The 22,644-nt window shown below is 45.2% G+C and overlaps 1 protein-coding gene across 2 annotated transcripts in view; it reads left to right on the forward strand.

Moving 5' to 3' along the window:
* The first annotated feature begins 4,155 nt into the window (after nt 1-4,155).
* samd4a (sterile alpha motif domain containing 4A) overlaps nt 4,156-22,644 on the forward strand; it is a 50,548-nt gene continuing 32,059 nt past the window's right edge. For both annotated transcript variants that reach the window (XM_061068915.1, XM_061068916.1), the window contains exon 1: nt 4,156-4,351. In XM_061068915.1, the coding sequence (XP_060924898.1) occupies nt 4,156-4,351 (196 nt within the window). The remainder of the gene's footprint in view (nt 4,352-22,644) is intronic.

Genomic DNA, 22,644 nt, shown 5'->3' on the forward strand with positions numbered 1-22,644 from the left:
AATGTCTCATCAATTTCTTTTCACTGTCGTCAAACCTGGCGAAAATCACACCAAGTATTTATTATTATAATTATTGTTATTGTTAGAAGTAGTAGCAGTAGTAGTAGTCGTGGTATTAGTAGTAGTAGTGGTAGTAGTAGTAGTAGTAGTAGTAGTGGTAGAAGTAGTGGTAGTAGTAGTAGTAATAGTAGTGGTAGTAGTAGTAGTAGAAGTAGTTGTAGTAGTAGTAGTAGTAGTGGTATTAGTTGTAGTAGTGGTAGTAGTAGTAGTAGCAGTGGTAGTAGTAGTGGTAGTAGTAGTAGTAGTAGTAGTAGTGGTAGTAGTAGTAGTAGTAGTAGTATTGGTAGTAGTAGTAGTTATAGTAGTAGTAGTAGATAGATAGATAGATTACTTTATTCATCCCCGAAGGGAAATTAAGTAATAAAGAAGTAGTAGTATTATTACTAGTAGTAGTGGTAGTAGTAGTAGTAGTAGAGGTAGTAGTAGTAGTAGTGGTAGTAGTAGTGGTAGTAGTAGTAGTAGTAGTAGTAGTAGTAGTAGTAGTAGTAGTAGTAGTGGTAGTAGTAGTAGTAGTAGTAGTAGTAGTAGTAGTAGTAGTAGTATATGCCATAGCAGTAGATAATCGAGCAAAAGTAGCATCATAAGAAATGAAGCAATAATTAAATATGAATAACAGAAAATAAAATAATCTATTTATTGCTGAGATTCTGGAGCTGAGAGTTTGAATTGAATGAGAGATTCGACCTACAACAGATAATTAGATAATTGGTAAATTAGTTAATTAGTTAATGAGCCTGTCAGACTCTCACCCTTTACCCCCCCACCCCCCCTTCTCCCCCCACCCCCCCTCTCTCTATTTTGGTGCTCCCTCGCGCTGCCAAGCCGCTGACGTCATGCTCCTGTTAATGATTAGCATGTGGAAACGAGCAGCGCGAGACCGTCTGCGTCAAAGAGGCGGAAACGCGGCCGGAACACGACTAGTCCTGCCTTCAAAATAAAAGCGTTGGCAGATAGGTCGAACGGATAAATGCATAAATTGATTTTAAAAAAATAAACTCGCAGTGTAATCTGCAGGAAATCACGAAACTGACAAATGATTGACGGATTTATTGTACTCAAGTAATAGTTTGTACTTTACTTAGGTATTTCTTCTTATGTTAGATTATATTTCTGGAAAATACTGTACTTTTCACTATTTTATAACTTTTGGTACTTTTAAAATTCATAATAACGACCGTAAATAGAATCAAATATTTCATGTAATATAAACTGTATATGTGTGTAGTTATATTTCTAGGATCTTGCTTTTAATACATTTAACATCATTGTCTTTATTTTTACTTCTTTGTAAAACTTTTGCTAGTTTTATACTTTTATTCTAAGTCTGTGTTTTATTGCTCACGTGTTCTTATTGATCCATCTTATTTCATGTCTTTGAAATGCAATTTATGTACGACAGCTGCTCTATAAATAAAATGTTATTTTGAAATTTCCAAATATTAACTGAGCTTTGGACAGTCAAATACAAAACAAGATATTAATTGATTGATGAACTTTTAACACCAAAACCAGTATTTATACGTTTTTGTATCAACAACGACACATTCAAATTAACGCTGCAGCTTGAACAAGTTTGTCAAAGAAATAAAACTTTATTCAAAAACAACATTTTGGCTAAGATACTTTTTCCATGTAGCGTCGCACTTTATTGTGAAAGGTGCCTGCGGAAGTGTCTCGCTGTGTTCCGGCAGTTTAACCGCGTCTTTCCGAGCCGGAGAGAGGGAGACGGAGGAAAAGTTAGTTCAAGATGGCAAATCCCTCCGAGCCGGAGTGAAGGGGCACCGCTCCCCGAGAAGCAGCTCCTCGAGTCGGCCAGCCCGAGTCAGACTTCCCGGCGATGAGCACCAGGTCCGGAGGTAAGAGCCGAGCTGAGAGCCGAGCTGAGGCCGGCGAACTGCGACCGAACTCCCGCAGAGCTGCGGCTCCACAGCCCAACTTTCTGGAGCTCGTCGTTTCCTCTCCACTCTGTGTTTATACAAGTCAAATCTTTATATATAGATATTAATATGAATACATATATCTATAGAGAGAAGCTGCTTTTTATTGAAACCACTTTTTAAGATTAATGGCGGTTCGTGAAATCTGTGTTTGTGTTGTAACTTCGCAGCCGGAGAAGCGACCGCTGGTTTATTAACAAGTGGTTTTTATCTCAACAAACTTCACATGGATTTATTCATATTCATATTCATGTGTGTTTGTGAGTGTGTGTGAGCCGGCGAGGCGGTGACAGACAGCGGCTAACCCTCCTCCCTGAGCCCGGCTGTGCTGCTAGCTTCTCCCGCAGAGCCTCCTCCTCACACCCGGAGCCGGTCCACGGTTCTATCACAAAGCCTCACGACCCTAGAACCTGTCGTAGAACCACCGGAGGGTCCCAGCAGGACCCAGCGGCCCCAGCAGGACCCATCCCCCGGCTGCCCTGCCCTCCTCCACCGGCCCTGGCCCCGGCCGTCCTCCCCCTGGAAACCCCCGGGATGCAGCGCCCTGCAGCCCGCAGCTGTATTTTTAGGAATGGGTGGATCCCAGAAACGAGCTTTTGTTTATTTTGGTCTCGGCGGTGAATGCAAGCCGCAAGCCTGCGCACAGGCGACCGGCGAGCAGGCGACCTATAAATGCATGTAAGGGCTGGTGGTGGTGGAGGAGGAAGGCTCCGGGTCCGGGTCTGGGTCTGGGTCCGGGTCTGGGTCCGGGTCTGCAGGACTGGAGCCACTGGGGCTGTCGCATTCCCACTGAGCCGGACTGGGAGAGAGTCTCTGTGTGTGCATGAGACCGAGAGGATTGTGTGTTTAAATTTGTTTTTTCCTCTCTCTCCTCCTCCTCCTCTTCCTCCTCCTCCTCCTCCTCCTCCTCTTCTTCCTCTTCCTCCTCTTCCTCCTCTTCCTCCTCCTCCTCCTCCTCTTCCTCCTTTTCCTCCTCCTCTTCCTCCTCCTCCTCCTCATCCTCCTCCTCCTCCTCCTCCTCCTCCTCCTCCTCCTCCTCCTCCTCCTCCTCCTCCTCCTCCTCCTCCTCCTCTATTCCTCCTCTTCCTCTCTCTCCTCCTCCTCCCTCTCCTCCTCTTCCTCCTCTTCCTCCTCCTCCTCCTCCTCCTACTCCTTCTCCTCTTCCTCCTCCTCCTCCTCCTTCTCCTCCTCCTTCTCCTCCTCCTCCTCCTCTTCCTCCTCCTCCTCCTCATCCTCCTCCTCCTCTACCACCTCCTCCTCCTCCTCTTCCTCCTCTCTCCTCTCTCCTCTCTCCTTTCTCCTCTCTCCTCCTCCTCCCTCTCCTCCTCCTCCTCCTCCTCCTCCTCCTCCTCCTCCTCCTCCTCCTCCTCCTCCTCCTCCTCCTCCCTCTCCTCCTCCTCCTCCTCCTCCTCCTCCTCCTCCTCCTCCTCTTCCTCCTCCTCCTCCCTCTCCTCCTCCTCCTCGTCTTCCTCCTCCTCCTCCTCCTCTCTCCTCTCTCCTTTCTCCTCTCTCCTCCTCCTCCCTCTCCTCCTCCTCCTCCTCCTCCTCCTCCTCCTCCTCCTCCTCTTCCTCCTCCTCCTCCCTCTCCTCCTCCTCCTCGTCTTCCTCCTCTCTCCTCTCTCCTCTCTCCTTTCTCCTTTCTCCTCTCTCCTCCTCCTCCTCCTCCTCCTCCTCCTCCTCCTCCTCCTCCTCCTCCTGCAGGCGTGCTGAGGGATTCCCTGAAGACAACATGCCAGTGAGGCTGGAAGAAGAGAGCTGACTCATCACATATCAACCCCCTCCGAGAGCGGCCGGGAGCAGCTCAGATCTCCTCATGCCTTGCTAGAGGAGCAGTCTCACACCCCCCCACCCAAGCACCAGCACCACCAGCAGCTCCAGCAGCACCAGTGGAGATTAAGCTGGTGCAGGAACACCTCCTGCAGGATTACCTCCAGCCGGCTGAGGGTGAAACATCTCAGCTCTGAACGGCGTCTGCTCCAGCTGATGATGACACAGCTCAGAATGTGCATCAGCTGAACTTCACACCACCTCCCTCCCTCCCTTACACCCAGCTGATAGCACCTCCTCCCCTTTAGCGTCCCCCCCATCCCCCGGCACCACCATCAGTCCGCCCCTCAACCCCCCCGCCGCCCCCCCCGCCGCCCCCGCCTCGCAGACCATGATGTTTCGCGACCAGGTGGGCGTCCTGGCCAGCTGGTTCAAGGGCTGGAACGAGTGCGAGCAGACGGTGGCGCTGCTGTCGCTGCTGAAGCGGGTGAGCCGGACCCAGGCCCGCTTCCTGCAGCTGTGCCTGGAGCACTCCCTGGCCGAGTGCACCGAGCTGCAGGCGCTGGAGGGAGAGGCCAACAACCCAGGTAGGACAGACCGCCGCTCACACACAGTACAACCGCGGCGTCCTCAACCCGGGAGGACGCCGTGAGGGTGAGGCGCTCACTAGGCAGAACGGTTAAAGCAACACGGTGTAGCTTTTACTGAGCAACAGCGCCCTCTGCAGCCAAGGCGTGGTTATTCACTCTGTTGTGGTTTTTATATCGAGAAAATGAAAGTTAGACTCCTGGTCGGGAAAGTGAAGCCAAAGCGGGAATACAGTTTCTATCGAAGTCTGTGAGAAAATGACTCAACTTCTTGATTGATTAATTGATTGATTTTGTAGGAGTTTAAGAAATGTCTAGTTTCAAGTCTTCAATGCAGCATGAAGTTCATTTTGTAAGTTATGGTTCCATTTAGAGTTGAATATAAAGCCCCCTGTGTATTGGGGCTTGGAGTCTGTGTCACCGTGTGATTGACAGCTCGCCACCAGTGGGTGCAGGTCGCCGCCCATCTGGGAAACCAACATGGCGCCGGACAAAGTCCCAAACTCCAGACTTCAGCTCACAAACCAGTGGGTGAGAAGTTTCCTGCTGAATACTGGAGATAAACTCTGGTTTTTAATGACTTCTGAGTCTTTTTGTTTTTTAAGTGAATCGTAGTTTAGCTTCGCTCGTGGAACTTTCTGGACCTGGTTCTCACAGGAGATGGAACCTGCTCACTGAGGTTCCACAGAGGAGGAGCAGACGTTCAGGATGAGGAGTGGGATTCAAAGAGGAAGATTCTCTCGTTTCACAGTCACTGAACCATCAAACTCACTTTGAAGCTGTTGTTTTAGGGTAAAAAAAAGTTGCGTTGTGTTGCTTTAATTCGTTTTACAGATCAGAATACACTTGTAATTCCTAATATTTATTTCAACATATTTTCACGCTGCTGGAAATTGGCGGCAATCCTTCAGACTCACCAGTCAAATTCACAAATCTCACCAGAGATATTGCCCACACTATAAAACATTCATAGGGTTTTCATCGAGTTTTCAACGGCTTGTTTTCGCAGAGGCTTCTCTGTCTCTGCCCGAGACACAAACACACAACTTAAGGCTTCACACACACACACACACACACACACACACACACACACACACACACACACACACACACACACACACACACACACACACACACACACACACACACACACACACACACACACACACACACATGTCCTGCCCAACACATTCCTGCATCCAGAGTAATAAACAGCTGAATCACTGATGGTATGAAATTGTGAAGGAGGTCGTGTATAGTGTTTGCTCAGCTGGCTCCAGACGACACTCAGCCAGTCGCTGTGCCAGCCTATAGTGCTCTAGCCCCCCCCCCCTTACCCCCCCGAGGGTTGGTATCGCGCCAAGGCACCCATGGGGGGGTGGGGGGGGGGTCTGTGGCTGGGTTTTTGTTGCATCAGACTGCAAGCGTGGCCATGGAAACAAAAACCCTGGCAACTGACTGGGCTCATGAAAAATAGAATGAAGTGTTTTGCCGCTGCCGTGATGGAGAGCAGGCGTCCGTGTGTAACCCATGGCAACGTCTGCAGGCAGCAACACATCTGCTGGCTCACGCTGGACTACCAGAGGCAGCGCGTGTAACCGGGGGCGATAGAATGGTTCTGATGATCACACTCATCACAGAGATTTCAACGGGTGTACGACGGCCAGTGGCTGCAGTTCATATTAAGCTGATGTTTGTTTTTGTTCCAAGGAGACGTGTGACGCTTCTTTCAGTGTTTCTGTCATCTGTGTAAAAGTTCTGTAAAGTTCCGTAGTCTCCTGAAGCTCAGATGTCTGGTTGAGAGTTCTCCACGAGACACGAAGCCGGATAAAAGTTCAATCTCCAAACGTTGGGCACTGGTTTCCTACGGATTCAGGGTTGAAACACTTGTTTGCTTTAGGTTATGATTAAAGGTGTGTCACAGGCTTCAGGGTACGTTTCCTCTCATTTGGTGCAGAGGCATTGCCCAATCAGCGATGATGTGTAATATAAACCTGCTGTATTAAACAGGCAGTGACACTCTGGACTTTAAAGGGGACATATTAAGAAAATTCCACTTTTGTAGTGCTTAATTTGGGTCTCTAGCATGTCTACCGTCCCAAAAACTCTGGAAAAAAACAACTCCCGCGGTTTGTTGTGGTTCCTCTGTCAGAAACGATACGCTAGATGGCGTCGAATGGGATTACGACCAGAACACACGTCATAGTCACGCTACACGGCCCGGCTCCACCGGCCTGGTCAACAGGTCAATCTGAGGAGGGCTGTTTTAGACGGGGTAAAAAGGCTGCTGTTTTAAATGATCCTTGTGATATTTTGACCAAAATATGTTTCAGACATTTCATTAAGACCCCAATGAACCATATCACCTGCAGTAAAATGGGCATAATATGTCACTTTTAAGGTTTGCTCCAGACGCCGAGAGCAGAGACTGTCACGTCAGCTGGAGTTTGAAGTTTTGAACGCATTAATAAACACGTCGTCTAACTCAGATTTCTTCCACGACAAAGCCAAGATTGATCCTCTCAGCTGCCGTAGTTTCAACGCTTCACAAGAGCGTTCCCAATGCATCGCCATTTTACGTTTTTAATAACTGTTTTGAAGGCCGGACATTTCCCGCTGGAAGTGTTATCCAATCACAACAGAGAGAGCGAGCTGGCCAATCAGAGCAGACTGGGATATATAAGAGTCTTAAAGAGACGGGCGGTAAAACCAAGTGATTGAGACAGAGGCTGAAAAGTGAAGCTGTAATAAGAAGATGTGTTTTCTGAAAACCAGCGCATGAATGTGAAAATGTCTCTTTCAATATAAAGCTGGAGTTTTTCTAAAGTTTCCTCCTAAACTCCGACTGGTTTAGACCCCGTTCTGAGATCTTTTTATTTGCTTTACAGAACACAGTGCGTTGTTTGAGTGTGAGTCAAAGAGTCTTGTGATGTTTGCAGTGAAACTTGAGTCACAGTCATATTTCACTCTTACATCCTGTATGAATCTTCAGTTCTCAGCTAACAAGGCCTTGATTGACGGTGCAGGTGGAACGAGACATTAAAGACATACGCCCGTGGGTGGAGTTGTGGTTGTTGCTGTAAAATAACGTCTGAGTCGAGGACTCATTTGACTTGTGATTGGTATTTGGAGATTTGCAGATTGTTCTGGTGCACGGAGCAGGTTTGATGACTGTGGATATGAAGGCATTTGTTGGCACAGCAGTCAAATAGCCTGGAATGAAGAGTAAGACCTGAAGTCTACATGACGTTGGCACATTAACCTTGATTATGAAAACACGCTAAGGAACGCTGATACAAATATTTCATACAAAACATACATTGCAGTTCAATGAATTGTCCCTAAATCAGCATCTGACGGAGGATTTTAACTTTCTTTTTGCTGTGCACTCAGTTTATTCTAAGATGAACCAAGCTTCCCTTTCTATTATTGCAAGTTTTGAATTGTTGATACCTAACTTCCCTTACTATAATATTTAGAATGATCTTTTCTGTCCTTGTTATGGCTGATTCTCTTTTATTAGAGTCCGGTGCAGGTTTTCAGGCTCTGTCGAGTCAAGAATAAAGCCGGAGCAATATAAATGTTTGGTGGCAGAGGCCAACACTTATATTTGGGAATAAACAGGTGCCGACACATCAGTGATTCCTTTAAATCACAAATGGGAAAAGAAGTTTCTGTACACAAACATGTGGAAAGCAGAGCAGTGCGGCTCTTTGTATCTCAGTACAGTTTCCAAATACTTTGTACAACAACCTCTGTCCCAGAATAAATCAGATTCTACTGAGCTTCTACCTCCTGCACATCCACACTGAAAGTTTCAGCCACGCCCTTCGAGTTCCTCACACCTGCGTCAGCTTGTTGTCGCTTCCCGTCGCTGATTCAGCTGAAAGCGATGGAGTCAGCAGTGCTGCCGACTTCACGTCAGGACGCACGCTGCTGAAAAGAGGCGGATTGAGAAGGTTGTCTGGTTACGTGATCCCTCTGGTATGTTGTGGTGACTTGCTCCAGTGCTTGTGTCCGGGTGGGGGGGGGGGGGGGGTAAGGCAGATTTATGTATTGGTTTACTGTGCTAATACTGCTCTTGAATTGATTATGGAGTATTTGCCATCGCTGAAAAAAACAGATGAAAACACGGTTGTTCCTAAAAATATTCAATCAAATCCAGGATGTTTATCAGAGGTGCTGCCCTGACAGAATTTGACCAGTTTCAAACTTAATTTTCAACATGCACAAATTCATCGATATTAATAAATTCAAATGTTAATTTTCATAATGCTGCAACTTATTATTTAAGTGAGTGAATATTAATAAGTAAATGTTTTTATCAGTGGATTCCAGCCAGTTTGACTGAGTTTAAGAGTCTATTCAGTAATCTAGTGTATAATTTTAAAATTAAGAAGTTTAATGTTTCGTATTTCCTGTTTTTCCCCTGTATCGAAAACATCCCAAAATACTGACTTTAAAACCAAGCTCTGTACCAAACTGTGCTCTTTGTTTACCACTACACCGTGACAAATAAACACCGTAAACATCCACCCGGGTAAAAAAAAAACCCTTCCCCTTCAAATTGTTCCCCACAGGTTGAACAGGCTTCTCTCAGATTCTGCTGAGTAGAACCAGCTCCGTGCGATTCGCTGCCGCTGCAGACACGAGACGCGCCGGCGGCTCGGGGGTTAACGTGCAGCTGGAAGTCTCGGGGCTGAGTGGAAAAGCGCAACTATTTTCAAAGCGCTGTACAAATGAATGGAATCCTCAGTGACCTACTTCTCCCAGCGGCTGAGAGGCCTCCTTGTTTTGGGACCCAGCGAGTGATGCGACTTTATTTGCCACTTGAGATGCGACTTTATTTACCACTTGAGATGCGATTGTAGTAAACGAGTCAGAGTTCACAGGCAGAAATCTGGTTTTATTCTGGTTTCTGTGTCGGATGGTTACTGCAGTTTACTGTCGATCTGTAAATGAAGCTTCAGTTCCTTGAGTTTTCACTTCAGTCATTAGCTTGAGTCAACAAAGGGAGCTCTTCCAAATCACTTCACATAAATCCCACGTTTAGTGGTTTTAATACGTCCCTGCAGCATTTCAGTTGTTATTAAGAAATTAAACTTCCTGCCCCCCCCCCGCCCGCCCGTTGGGGAGAACAAAACTTCTTTTGAGACAATCCCAAGAGAGACCATATCCGATCAAGCTGAGAGAATATGAATAGCGGGCAGAGTAGCATCTGAAGATACACACACACTCACACTCACACTCAGAGGGTGTGGGGTTAGTGTAAGGGGCGGGGCTAGGACTGGACAGTGCCTCTGGTGTTCTGAATGACTAACCTCCTTTTCGTGTGGTGTGGCGTTCTGCTGATCTGGCCTGCACGGCTGTTTGAGCGGGAAGGAGTCGGGGGGGGGGGTGGGGGGGGTACTCGATGTGTACGAGCAGCTGTGTTGTAGAAGAGACGGAGACGGAGACAGAGCTCTGTATGAACGACGAGTGGAATCAGCGTCTTTACGGCTCAGTGCCGCTCAGAAACTTTAAAAAACAATTCATTGATTTTGATACAGAGAGGGTTGGTTACAATATTTTCTTATTTATCAAAATAAGAAAATATTTATCAAATCCATTTCAGCAGAAACTCACATTGCACGTTTCAGTCAAACGTCGTTAAAGATGCTTCCTGATGTAATAACTAAACATATTTACCACAATATTGTTAAACTTATGTTGTTGGTTCTGTAGATGAGGGGATTTAGTCCAGTAGAAGATTTGAGGGTGACCCCCAAACCGCTGGAATCTGAGAGTGAGACGTTAAAGGATCCGCCCGCATTCAAGAGTTTCATCAAATCTGTCGTGTTTTTACACCCACACTTTAAACCAAAGTTTGGAAACGCTGGCATTCTAACGCTACATTGTAACGTATGATAATCCCTTATTTTCACCTCCCCTCTTTGAATATACACGATACACTTGAAGTGCTGTTCCAATTCGTGGAGGAAGATTTCAACCACTACCCCTTGTAACTCTGTTTCAAGGTAGCCCTCGGAAATAAGGTGTGAGATGGGATTGGGCTGTAATGTTTCCCTCCGTCTGGATTTCTCACTCTAAACATTGTCCACACTTTGTCTTTTTGAACAGATTTGATATTTATTTCAAGCTCTTCCGTTCTACTGAATCCCTCAAATAGAAAAACACCAATATTTACACCTGGAAGCCGCAGATTCTCAGAAGTACATGAATTATACAGAGGTTGTAGCTGGGTGGGAGGGGCTCGAATATCAGAGTTTGAACTTGAAAAGCTGTTTGAATCTGCGTCAAAATATTACTAAAGCTGCCCAGACCATTTTTTGTTTGTGTAATATTGTAGAGAGAGAGAGGAAGCATACTTCTGAGAGAAAGAGAGTGTGTGTGAGAGAGAGAGAGAGAGAGAGAGAGATGACTGACGGGAAAGGGAGAGTGCGTTGTGTAAGGTTTAGTATTAGTCAGAGAATTCCTGATGCGCTCTCTGCCTAAACTAGGTCTGATGAGAACCTGGGCTGGAAAGCAGCATTCCTGGCCGAGGCGGTGAGCGGTTCCGGTGTTGGGGAGACTGTCGAGGAATGTGGGCACGTCGCAGCTCACTCGAGTCCAGCGCTCGGCGAGAGTGGAACGGGGGCTTTTCCAGTTGAGGGGGATGGGGTGGAGGGGTGGAGGGGACACACAGTGGAAAAGGAAAACTTATTCCACCTTCAGTCGAGCTGAGGTCTCCTGTGTACACGGTGGAATAGACGAGGGGAGGAGGAGGAAGGGGTGGAGCCAAGAAGGATAGTGGTGCCATTTACAGCTCCTTACTCATTCACACTTTCTCATATCAGGTTTTTAGCTGAGCTCAGTCAATACTCATTAAAAGGAATGGTTCAGTTTTTTAAATCTTTCTTGGATGTGACCTCCGTTTCTTCTTGAGAGGGTATAGAGTTGTCCCAGACGTCCTTCTCCATAGCCACACTTTCCAGCTCTTGCTTGGGCATCCCGAGGTGTTCCAGGGCCAGATGGGATATGTAGTCTCTCCATTGACTTGTGGGTCTACCCCGGGGTCTCTTCCTGATTGGGAATGCAGAGTATACCTCTAATGGAAGCTGCCCAGGAGGCATCCGGACTAGATGCTCACACCTCAACCTCGAGATCTCGTTCTTTTGGGTGACTACCCAGAGCTTGTGAGCAGAGATCGACTGGTTAATCGAAAGCTTTGCCTTGCAGCTCAGCTCCTTCTTCACCACAATAGTTTTGGTGCAACACCCACATTACTGCTGAAGACCCCCCATGTACCCCAGAGACTGGGCAATCCATCGTCCATCGATTCGTCCATCGGTTTTTTAAATCAACCCTTTTGATTGTGTTTGAAAAACTGTCTTTCAGCTACTTAAAACACAGTTAGCGAGAGACCCAAAGGTTTGTTCAATAAAAACCTGCGATCACCCTTTAACTCTGATGTAGCCGGCCTCCTCTGCCAAGACAGTGTCTATAAATATTTGCTCCCATCGAGCTAAAAGTTTTAAATAGAGGTGATCTGGTCTAATTTCTCTGTTGCACAATCACAAGAGCTCATTTGTCAACATCCTCTTGTGTCTTTTTTAAATGTCTCATTGACCCTTCTGTCAAAGAGAGAGACACACAGAGAGAGACACAGAGAGAAAACTCTTGTCTCAGGATCAGGGCGCCAAACTATTTGATCGCACCCACGCATGAGCAAACAGTTTATTTCTGGAAGTTGACGGCGTGTTCTGTGAACTCGCACTGAACCTCAGGAATGGGGACAGACAACCTGCCAAAACGACCAGAAGGGAAAATGAATTAAAGCTCGTCTTTTCTCCGTCGGGCCTCTACAGCAAAGACCTTTTTATTTTCAGCTCTTCCTTCCAAGTGGGTTTTTGTTTGTGTTTTTTTTTCTCCTCTCTATCTGAGTGTGTGTGTGTGTGTGTGTGTTGGAGAGAGAGAGTGAAAACGAGGATGGGCAGGAACCTGGGACTCAAAGCCTCAGACATGTCAGGCTCTTGATATTATCTCTGAGAGTTGAACGAGGTGTCACTGATAGCAGGGATTATGCAATCAAGAGCTCCACAGATCCTGTAGGTTTAGTTTCTCACTGAAACCTTCTGTGCATCTTTATAACTCTGATCCCAGCTTTGCTTTACCCAGCAAGCTGGATTACTATGTCATCTGTGTACATTTACATGCAGCCTCAAACTAAAAGGCACCATCACCGGTTATGATCGAGTAGCTACACTGATCTAACAGAATACACAGGGACAACATCTCAATGAATTGCAGGGTTTTCATGGTACACAAATATAACAGTTTGACACATGCTGTTGTGTTTTGTTTGTGTTTTTCGTACAGCAAATATTCTTGAAATGCAATTTTTTTACAAAAGGCCAGAGGAATAGATACTGTATATCAGCCAATGGATACACACAGAAAATGGAAATGATCCGTAAGCTGTCGTTATAAAAAAGAAATGTAATTGAGGCCTGATATTTTACAGTACAACCATAAACTTCCTTATAAATAACAATAAATAGAAACACAAACACAACCAAATATATAGAACTTGAATTAAGAACACATTATTTTACGTAAAATATAAAGAAAAATATAATTTGTAGTCTGGAAGGAGACACAGTCTGTGAAGCCTTTACAAATTAGTTGCACGTTTAATATATTAAATATTGCTCCTCATCTGACCTAGTTGTGTTTACATAATTGTCCTTATCTACACACCTGACATGCCTACTTGACACATGCAACAGACACACACAACATCAGCTTCTCCTCCATTGTGCAGTCTGGCTGGAGTCCTCGTCTCTATTGGACGTGTGAGAGACTTGTTTGTCTCTAAGGAAGCGTTCAGCAACAAGTCTCACATTAATCATACACCTCATGTTTACACCCTGAGTGAATTATAACAGTTTAAGAGACAAGTTCTTACATTTAAACAATTGAAATTGATCTGTAATTCAACCTAATGCTGACGACAAATATAAAGTTGAAAAACCCCATCTAAATTTACAACCGGGTGATTCAGGCCGAGGGTGAGAACAGGTGAGGGATACCAGCTTGTCTCATAGATGACCAGTCAGTCTCAGCCTGACCAGGCCAGACATACAGGCGTATAATGTTTCCCCATATAGCCCCCCCCACCCCCAGACCCCCAGACCCTCAGCCAAGGCCTGCCCGGTCCCCGCCCTGCTCTCCGGCAGCTGGCTGTTCCATACAGTACACCTCTTGTGTGAGGAGGCTGTTTAAACTTGGGAGCCGTCCAGCCCCAATTGCACAGACAAGCAGATCTGTAGAGACAAGGCAGCTCATGAAATAACCTAAGTTTGACTTGGAGTGAGGAAGATGGTGAGTGGCACCCAGTAACTCATCTAATAATCTGTGATCAACGGGTCAATGTTCACCTGTAGCAGACACGTTGAATAAAACCTACACATAAACATTATATGGAGACTTTTAACCAATAATAGCTGTGTGTGGTGTGCCAGTAAGACTTCAGAAATATCATTAAACTATTCAGTAATCATCAAACCTTTAACTGTGTCGTTAATGAGCTTGAAAATTGAAACTACAGGTGAAGTTCAGTGGATCTGATTCGAGACAAATGAGTAAAACTGAGATTCAACCTGACGCAAGGAGTTAATGACAGTTCTGCTGTCGACACTGACAGTGTAAGTTTTTGATTATTTGATCATTAGTTTGTTCAGCACTGAAAACACAATGTATTTATATTTCAGGATCAGGTCACGTTCTGATATTTCCTCACTCTGACAGTATTTACATTATTCGACCTAGTTTGTGTTATTATAGGGTAGCGTTGGGCTACACACATATTTTTAAAACTTAAGTTAAAGCAAGGAGGCTTCTTCAACTGTGGTAAGAGAGACGGACAATCGTGAGCCAGTGGTTTGTAATGTACAGTCCCTGACAAAAGTCTTGTCACTTATCCATTTTGTAGAAACAACAGCTTATAACCTGACTTTTAATTAATCCATTGGTTTTAGAAATGGCTCATTTGAAAGCTAAAACCCTCCCAGATTATGTTTAATATGCTAAAATAAATTTGCTTGATCATTGATCATTTAATGAACACAGAAAGGTCAGATTTTGGCAAGACAAAAGTTGTCGCCTACAGAGAGTCATGTGAAAATTGAACAAATAATTTACTTCAAATACAAAAATATGTTGCATAACATCAGTGAATTAAGTAGTGGTTCTGTGAGATCCATATTTAATATCTTGTGTGACTTCCATGAGCTTGAAGGAGTGCATCCATGCGGTTCGACAATGATTCATACAATTTATTGATGAAGTCATCAGGAATAGCAAAGAAAGCAGTCTCACATGCTGTAGATGAAGTCGAGGGTTCTTTAACTCGCTTAACGTTGGCGTCATCGTCATTTATCAACATCGGAAATCAGTGGTGGGAAGTAACGAAGTAGAAATACTTTGTTACTGTACTTAAGTAGATTTTTCACATATCTGTACTTTACTTGAGTATTTATTTTCCTGACGACTTTTTACTTTTACTTGTTACATTTGAACAAAAATATGTGTACTTTCTACTTCTTACATTCTCAAACTGGATCGTTACTTGAGCGGCAAAGGTTGACGCAGCACGCCTCTACGCACCTCTCTCTCTCTCTCTCTCTCTCTCTCTCTCTCTCTCTCTCTCTCTCATCTAGGGTTCAAAATTTGTAAAATTATACATTACATACATTATATTCATATTGTTGTTATAATTTTTCAGTCAGTTGAGATAAATCTTGAGGAGAAACATTTTGGTTTGTTTTGTGTCTGTATAGGCCTACTATAAAAAGCACTTTGCATTTTTAATTTTGGTACTTGTACTTTTACTTTTGATACTTAAGTAAATTTCAACACCAGATACTTTTGATACTTAAGTGCTTTTAATAAGAGCTACTTTAAGACTTTTACTCAAGTCATTTTCTGACGGGTGACTTCTACTTTTACCAAAGTCACTTTCAGGTAAGATATCTGTACTTTTACTCAAGTATGGCTTTCAAGTACTTTATACACCACTGTCGGAAATAAGGCTGGAGGGAAACCTTCAAGCAGATCAGACTCTGGCCTCTTTGTGGTCGTCAGTGTACAGTCGTTACAGCTGGACGCGTAAATATCAGGTTTTGTCATAAAACTTGTAAACAATAAGCAGGTTTGTGCTCTGGTGCTCGTGATTTCAACTGTCGGGGATGATGTGAAGAGGCAGAAGCAGGAGATGCTCAAAACAAGAACTGTAAAAGACAGTGCCGGTGGACTTTAAAGGCAACGGGTTGTGACAGCAAATATGATGTTACTGTTTCACTCCTAAACTTAACTGAAGTGACTAAACCTCGTTCAGCATTTGAGCCCATGTGTTATTTAAGTCCTGGAATACCATAACGCCTCTTATTCATAACGCACGCTGAGAAAGGCTCAGGACATCTTAACATGAGAAGGGCTGCTGTTAGAATAAAAAGTATTCTTGGCAGGGACCTTTTTAGTTTGCTGGTCCACAGCAGCTGAGCCAAAACCTTCATGTGGGACTCTGCTCCGGCCTCAGCTGCGTCTCTCACTGTCCCCTCTGTCCTCGCATGAATGGACGGTGACAGTTGAGACACAGCAAGGCGCCGACCGAAACACACTCATTCACTTCTGATTGGCTCACACGCCGCTGGCCACGATGGATGAAGTGACATCAGCAAGAACCAGCCCAGCCGGAGAGACCCATGGCAACGGTTGCCTTGACGGCCATACAACAGGAGATGTTGAGGTCCTGGTGGGTGGAAATGACTTCATCGAAAAACCAGATCCCTGCAGGAAGCTGTGTGTGTGTGTGTCTGCCGCCAAACTCACCACGACGCTCACGTCCAGGCCAGGTGTCTGTGTCGGACCCATCAATCACCTCATGAGTCCTAAACGTACTGTACACTCAACCAAAGCTCTGTTTGGACGTAGTTTATTTCTCTAGGTGCGGTTGGATTATAAAAATGGATAGATCCAAAACGCTGGCTGCCGTACAGATTCATAAACCCGTCTCCTCCATGTTAGCAGATGAGACCTGGACCAAACCGAAAAGTCACAGCAGATGTTGTGTGGATTTCTGAGGGTGTAAACTTGCAACCAGCCGCTGACACCTTCCTCTACTCTGAGTCTGTGGTGCAGGCTGCAGAGTAGTGCGCTCGTCGCCTCGGGCTGTTGTGCTGTCATGTTTTTTCTGAATGAGTCTGCGTGTGTGTGTGTGTGTGTGTGTGTGTGTACTTTTGTGTATGTGCGTTGTCTCGACTCACGCGGTGTTGCAGCCGGATGCTGGAGCTACATCCCTCAGGCTGAGGACAGCCGAGGCCGCTGGATAAACTCGTCTGTCTCGCACTCACAGTCGCACAATCCACATTCCACTGGACACTCTACTGTACCGTGTGTCACGGGCTGCAGACAAACAAGCTTCTTTTGTCGTACGGCCCTTGTACAGAAAACAACACACTCAGTGAAGTGATGAGTGTAGCACGAAGGACTCTGGACTGTAGACCGAGGAGCTGTGTGTTGATTCCATATGTTGAGCAACAGAGCTCAAGTTCTGCTGACCGAATCAAATCCGTCCAAGAGCTGCAATATTTATTATTTATTTATAGCATTACATAAACTGATGCACATGTAAACAAAATGTTTGCGCACTTCCTTATGTTTAGTTGGGGGCTGATGCAGATGTTTGAGAGTAAAACATATCCAAGAGTGATTCATCGGACAATTTAGTGATTCCTTAGATGTCGAGATTAAACCCTTATCCCAAAGAAATTTAAATGAGGTTTGTTTTTTCCAGTGTTACCATAAACTTTATTATAAATATACATATATAAATAGAAAGCACAAGTTCAATCAAATATACGTAACTTAAGTAAGGAAAATGGAAATTTTTATTGAAAAATATTGACATAAATTTAAAAGAGGTTTGCTTTTTCCAGTGTAACCATAAACTTTATTATAAATAACCATATATAAATAGAAAGCACAAGTTCAATCAAATATTTAGAACTTAACTAAGGAAAATGGACATTTTTATTGAAAAATATTAACACATTCACGGGAGGCTACTGAAAAGCTCACCTATTCTCTATGACTGGTCTGTTGTTGAAGAAGTTTACTGAAGACACGTCCGAATTACATTCATAAATGTACCAGAAACATCACCAGTGCACTGTGTGTGTGTCTGTGTGTGTGTGTGTTTACCTTCTTCCCAGCAGGTACGGAAATAAACCTCTCTTCCACAAAGGAAAATAATTATCATTCTTGTAGGAGGAAGGAAAGGGGGGGGGGGGGGTTGTTCAGAGCAGAGAGACACAGAAACGCAGAGAGAGTGGCTGATGGGCCCCTGAACACCATTTCCTTAAATAGAGTTGTGGGCTCCTCCGGTCCAGCCCTGGCAGAGCTTAGGCTCACATTCCCTGCATAGCTGCGACTGCCACATTCAGAGCCCCCCCCCAACACTGCAGCTCTACGTACACTTTCACAGGTAGACTGCAAATCATTTCCCCCTGCTCCCCCCCCAACCCATGCTTCCTGCAGACCTCCGACCACCAGTTACTACTGCAGCATGGGAGAAAAGAGGATGTTGATGAAAGACTCAAGAGGAAGTGGGAAGGCAGGGGTGGAGGCGGGGGGGGGGGGGGGGGTTGGAGTAAAGGATAGCAAAGAATTGTTCTCCATTCATAAAGCAGCTTCTCGGAGGAAACCTCCCCCCACTGCTGGGAAAGAGACGAGGCGAGAAGAAGAAATCCTCTCCACTGACTCACAGCACACAGCCTGGTGATGTGTCTTAGAAAGCTGCAACAGGTCGTCCTGCAGAACAGAAACATGTGTGGTGCAAGTGCATCTATAGTTTTATTGAGTCACAAATTAAATCCAAACTCAGATGAGGATACGAAGTCTTCAGAGTTTGACCCGTGTCCTAGCATAACCTCCGACTTCCTGCCTCTGATAGACGGCTTTGATTGACACCTGTCTTTGACCAGAGGAGGGTTTACCTGACCACATCAACACAACAGGTTACAGACATGTTTCTGTACAATGAGGTTCCAGAAATAAATGATAGCAAACACTCAGGGTTCCCACGGTCATGGAAAACCTGGAAAAGTCATGGAATTTTAAAATGTGTTTTTCCAGGCCTGGAAAAGCCATGGAAAAAAATAATCTCCCAAAAGTTTTGGAAAGGTCATGGAAATTTGTTATATTCATATTTTCATGTCTTTCATTTTAGGGATGGGCATAATTAATCTACGATTGATTAATTGATCATTAAGAATTTCGTCGATGACATTATTTTTTCATTGATGAAAGTTATTGCATGTTCGCTATGTGGCAAGAGGTCTGAATATCCGAGTTGCCCTGAACGCAGCACAGCGAGGATGTTAGCAGCTGGAGGAAGCAGCCCGGAGCTAAGCCTTCGCTGCTCGGCTTCATGTCCGCACACGGACTGTCAGTCCACGGGAAAGGGAACCCGGACAGACCCGGGTCTGGTTGAGGTGTTCCGGGAGAGAGGGCGTGCACTGCATTTTAATATAGCCTATAAATAGTGAATTTTAATGTAAAAATATTAATGATTAATCGAAAATCGATCGTTAATTCTCTCGACGATCAATTAAGACAATTTAATCGAATGCCCATCCCGCTGAGTTTTAAATAATTCATATGCTTTTAAAGAAATACACTCAAAATATAAGCAGGCATACTTGGGTTTGTGTCATTTAAGGTATCCTGTATGCCTTGGAATTCTCATTGTTAGTTTGAATACTACATTTTGTCACTTTTTCGCGTATACACTGAGATTTCACAAAATGTTCGGTCATGGAAATTTGGTTTAAAGTTATTGAAAAGTCATGGAAAAGTCATGGAAATCCATTGGTCAAAATGCGTATGAACCCTGAACACTTATGTTGATTTAAAAGGCTGTGACAAGGACGTTGCCCCCGGGGTCTCCCACCAGCAGCCGGACCATTCGCTCTTTAACATTTTATTTCGTTTAACACGGAATGCAATTTCTGCTGTCGTCTTGCCGGCTCGGCTCGGTCTGGTTCGGTCTCTCGTGTTTCTTCTCCGTCCTTTTGAATCCAGGGAGAGTTAATTGTCCAACTAGTCTCAGGGATATGAAGGCTTCAGCCTCAGCCATGCCACTCATCTCCCCCTGGTTCCCCTGGAGGTTCTCTGAGCTCCTCCACACACACACACCACCTGGACGTCTGGACTTGACGGACCAGGTTTGACTGAGTGGATGTAAAGTGATGTCCGACCTGGTGAAGAGCTCTTCTCTGTGATGAAGCCACAGAAGCAGGATGCTGCCGTGTACAGGAGCTGTGAAGCCTCTTTTCCTGTGGAGGAAAGACACACGTGCACAGTGACAAACGGGTCCAGCTCATCGGCTGCAGGTGCTTCCCACGTTAGATGTGTAAGCATGCACGTGTGCACGACCCACATGCACGTACACATTCATCTGGGCGACTGTTTAAAACATCACAGTGTAAATAAGGAAGCAGCCAAGAGGAAAAGACCTCTGACAAGCAGATGAAGGCGGTGCTTTATTTAATATCTCTGACCAGGTGTCCCGACTGGGATGATGCAAGATGGCTTTGAAAAGGGTTTTCTCCTCGTGTTCTGTAATGGAACCTTGCTTCAAAACCTCGGGTCCAGTTTCCACAGATCCTTAAGAAGTTGTAGAATTCATTCATCTAACAGTAAAGGTCTTAGTTGATATCGAAAGTCTTAAAAATGTGCAGACATGGGGAGTAGAATTCAATATCTCAAATTGGTCATGCATATTTTAGAAATGCTTTGCTGAGAGCTTCTTGCATTACCGTGAGCAAATGGCACTTGTTCTGTTTGTGGCCAGGATTCTCAGAGCAGGTTCTGTTTTTGCACTTTCTGATAATTATCGACAACGTGTGGGAAATGCTGCTTCGATGAAAATTCAACCCAGATTATGTGGCGTGGATGAAACCACTACCAGGCCCTGTACATGAGGCTCAGTGGTAGATTCCCACATGCTGAGAAACAGAAAACTGTCGACAGGCACCAGGTATTTCCCTCCTCTCTGAAATTGTAAGTGTATTTCAAACAGAGTGGCATTTTAAAGAACTCTTAAATCCAACCTGCCTTAAGCTGTCGGATCCCTGGTTTTTGCAGCCTGTAATATTTTCTATAGCGTCTCCTGGTTTCCATTATGAGAGAAGAATGTTGTGGCAGGAAAGTTTGGAGCGAGCGCTGGGGTTTGGATGGTGACCAGTTAAAACAGTGGGGCTGCCCCCTGACTGTAGATTATTTTAATCATCAGTTTATGAGCTCCCAGTTCAGAGCTCATCTTGTCATTAGAGCCAATAGGCAAAGAGAAACTCAGGAATCTGACAGGAGAGGAAATAAAACCTTTACAAACAAACTTTCTGTCAGAAAACTGTGATTGAAACTATGGGCAGAGCCCTGTTAGTCCCTCCTCTCTGCTCGCTGCTCCAGGGCCGAAAGCTACTGAAGGTGAGACGTGGGGAAAAAAGTTTGATGGTAATATAAAGATTAAAAAGACAGTTCTCCCCGTGTCTGCCTGGGGCTTCATCTGCATCCTCAAGCAGTCCAAAGATGTGGAGGCTATTATTCCTCTGCATTGTTGTTTGTCTCAGTATTTTGGGCCTGTGATGGATTGGCTGCAGACCCCTAATGACTCTCAAAGGATTAGAAGTGTATATATATATATATATATATATATATAATATATTGATGGATGGATAAGACTGGTATAGTGAACAGGAGAATTTCCTCTTTAGCAAAATGTTAAGTTTTGTAATGCAAACTTTAAGGTCGTTTAAGAAAGTGAAAGAAAAACATATCTGCATCCTCCCCTTCAATGGAATTGTTTCCTAAAGTAAAGAGTTTCTTCCCGGACCCTTACTCCATCCTTTCACCAAGTTAAAATAAAGTTGTTTCACTCATTTTTTGCGTAATCCTGCTGACGAACAAACCGATTTCTCAATCGTGCGAGGTTGAAGAGATGTGGTTGCAGCAGAGAGTGGATTCACTCCACGTTAACACGGAACGGATGTGTGTCAGTCATGTTTGTTTAGAAACGGCCGTTTGTCCAAATATCCTGATCAGAGCAGCATGTGTCCATGAGAGTCTGGTCCAGTGGGAGCAGTGGAAACCACGCGCTGACTGGTTTCCCGACGGCTCGACCGCCCACTTCCTGTCCCGCCCTTCACCTGCCGGGCACGGTGACGGACAGGGATAGATTTCCTCTCGCGTCCCTCCTCTTCCTCTTCGCTTCACCGCTCTCTTAGCAGAGCCCAGGCTCGTCCTAATATTAATCTTGAAATCTGAAGCCGACCTTTTGAAAGAAAAGGCTGAACTTTACTTTGAGCCTCGACCGGAGATAACAGCTCCTCCTCTGTTATGTGTCAGTGGGTCAGGCCGAGGTCAAGGTCAAGGTCAAGCTGATCCCTGAATCCTTCTCTTTCTTTCAAACTTTTTTCTCTGACTGCAAAGCAACTGCATTTACTTTTGAATTCAATGTGGTCGCAATGTGTCCTCAGCTTTGGTCAATCTGGACAAACTTCACCGGTCCAGTCCTTGTCCTCTGGTCAAGCTGTGAATGAAATGTCGGTCCCTCTTCAGTCCTCTCTTCTTTTTTACTCCCCCGGCTCTTTGTCTTTTTTCTCCTCCTCCAGTTTGTCGCCCTGTTCGATTGTCTCGTCTTGTTTATGTTTCAGTTTTCCTTTCCCTCTCTTTTCTTCCCCTCCAGTCGAAACCTGTTGACACCGGTGAACTTTCCAGTCCATCTTGCTATGTCTTGTATCCACCTCACCCCTCCCTTCTTCCTCTCCTCTCTCACCCCCCCCCCCCCCCCTCCCCACCAGGGCCCCTGAACTTGTGCTGGGGCCTGTGGGAGCCTGCCTGCAGTTCTTGTCAGGACATGGTCTCTCTCTCTCTCTCTCTCTCTCTCTCTCTCCCCCCCCTCTCTCTCTCTCTCTGGGTGTGGCGATGCAGCAGTATTAGATCATTCAAATCATACATTTTGTGCACCACACCTCTTTTACTGTATATACACTCTCCCTCCCGCTCCCCCCTTTTTCTCTCCTCATCTCCACTCTTTCGTCCCTGTTGCTTGTCGTCTTCTTCTTCTCAGTCTTTTTTAGTTTCACCCTCCTTTGCTATTTCACGTGTTGTCGGTGATGCATCATTGTTTCGGATGTAACTCTCAGTTGCACGAGTATCAGAATTTGAAGGGCTGCAGCTACCAGTCATTT

The sequence above is a fragment of the Limanda limanda genome, chromosome 3, assembly GCF_963576545.1.
Source record: "Limanda limanda chromosome 3, fLimLim1.1, whole genome shotgun sequence".
Classification (NCBI taxonomy): Eukaryota; Metazoa; Chordata; class Actinopteri; order Pleuronectiformes; family Pleuronectidae; genus Limanda; species Limanda limanda.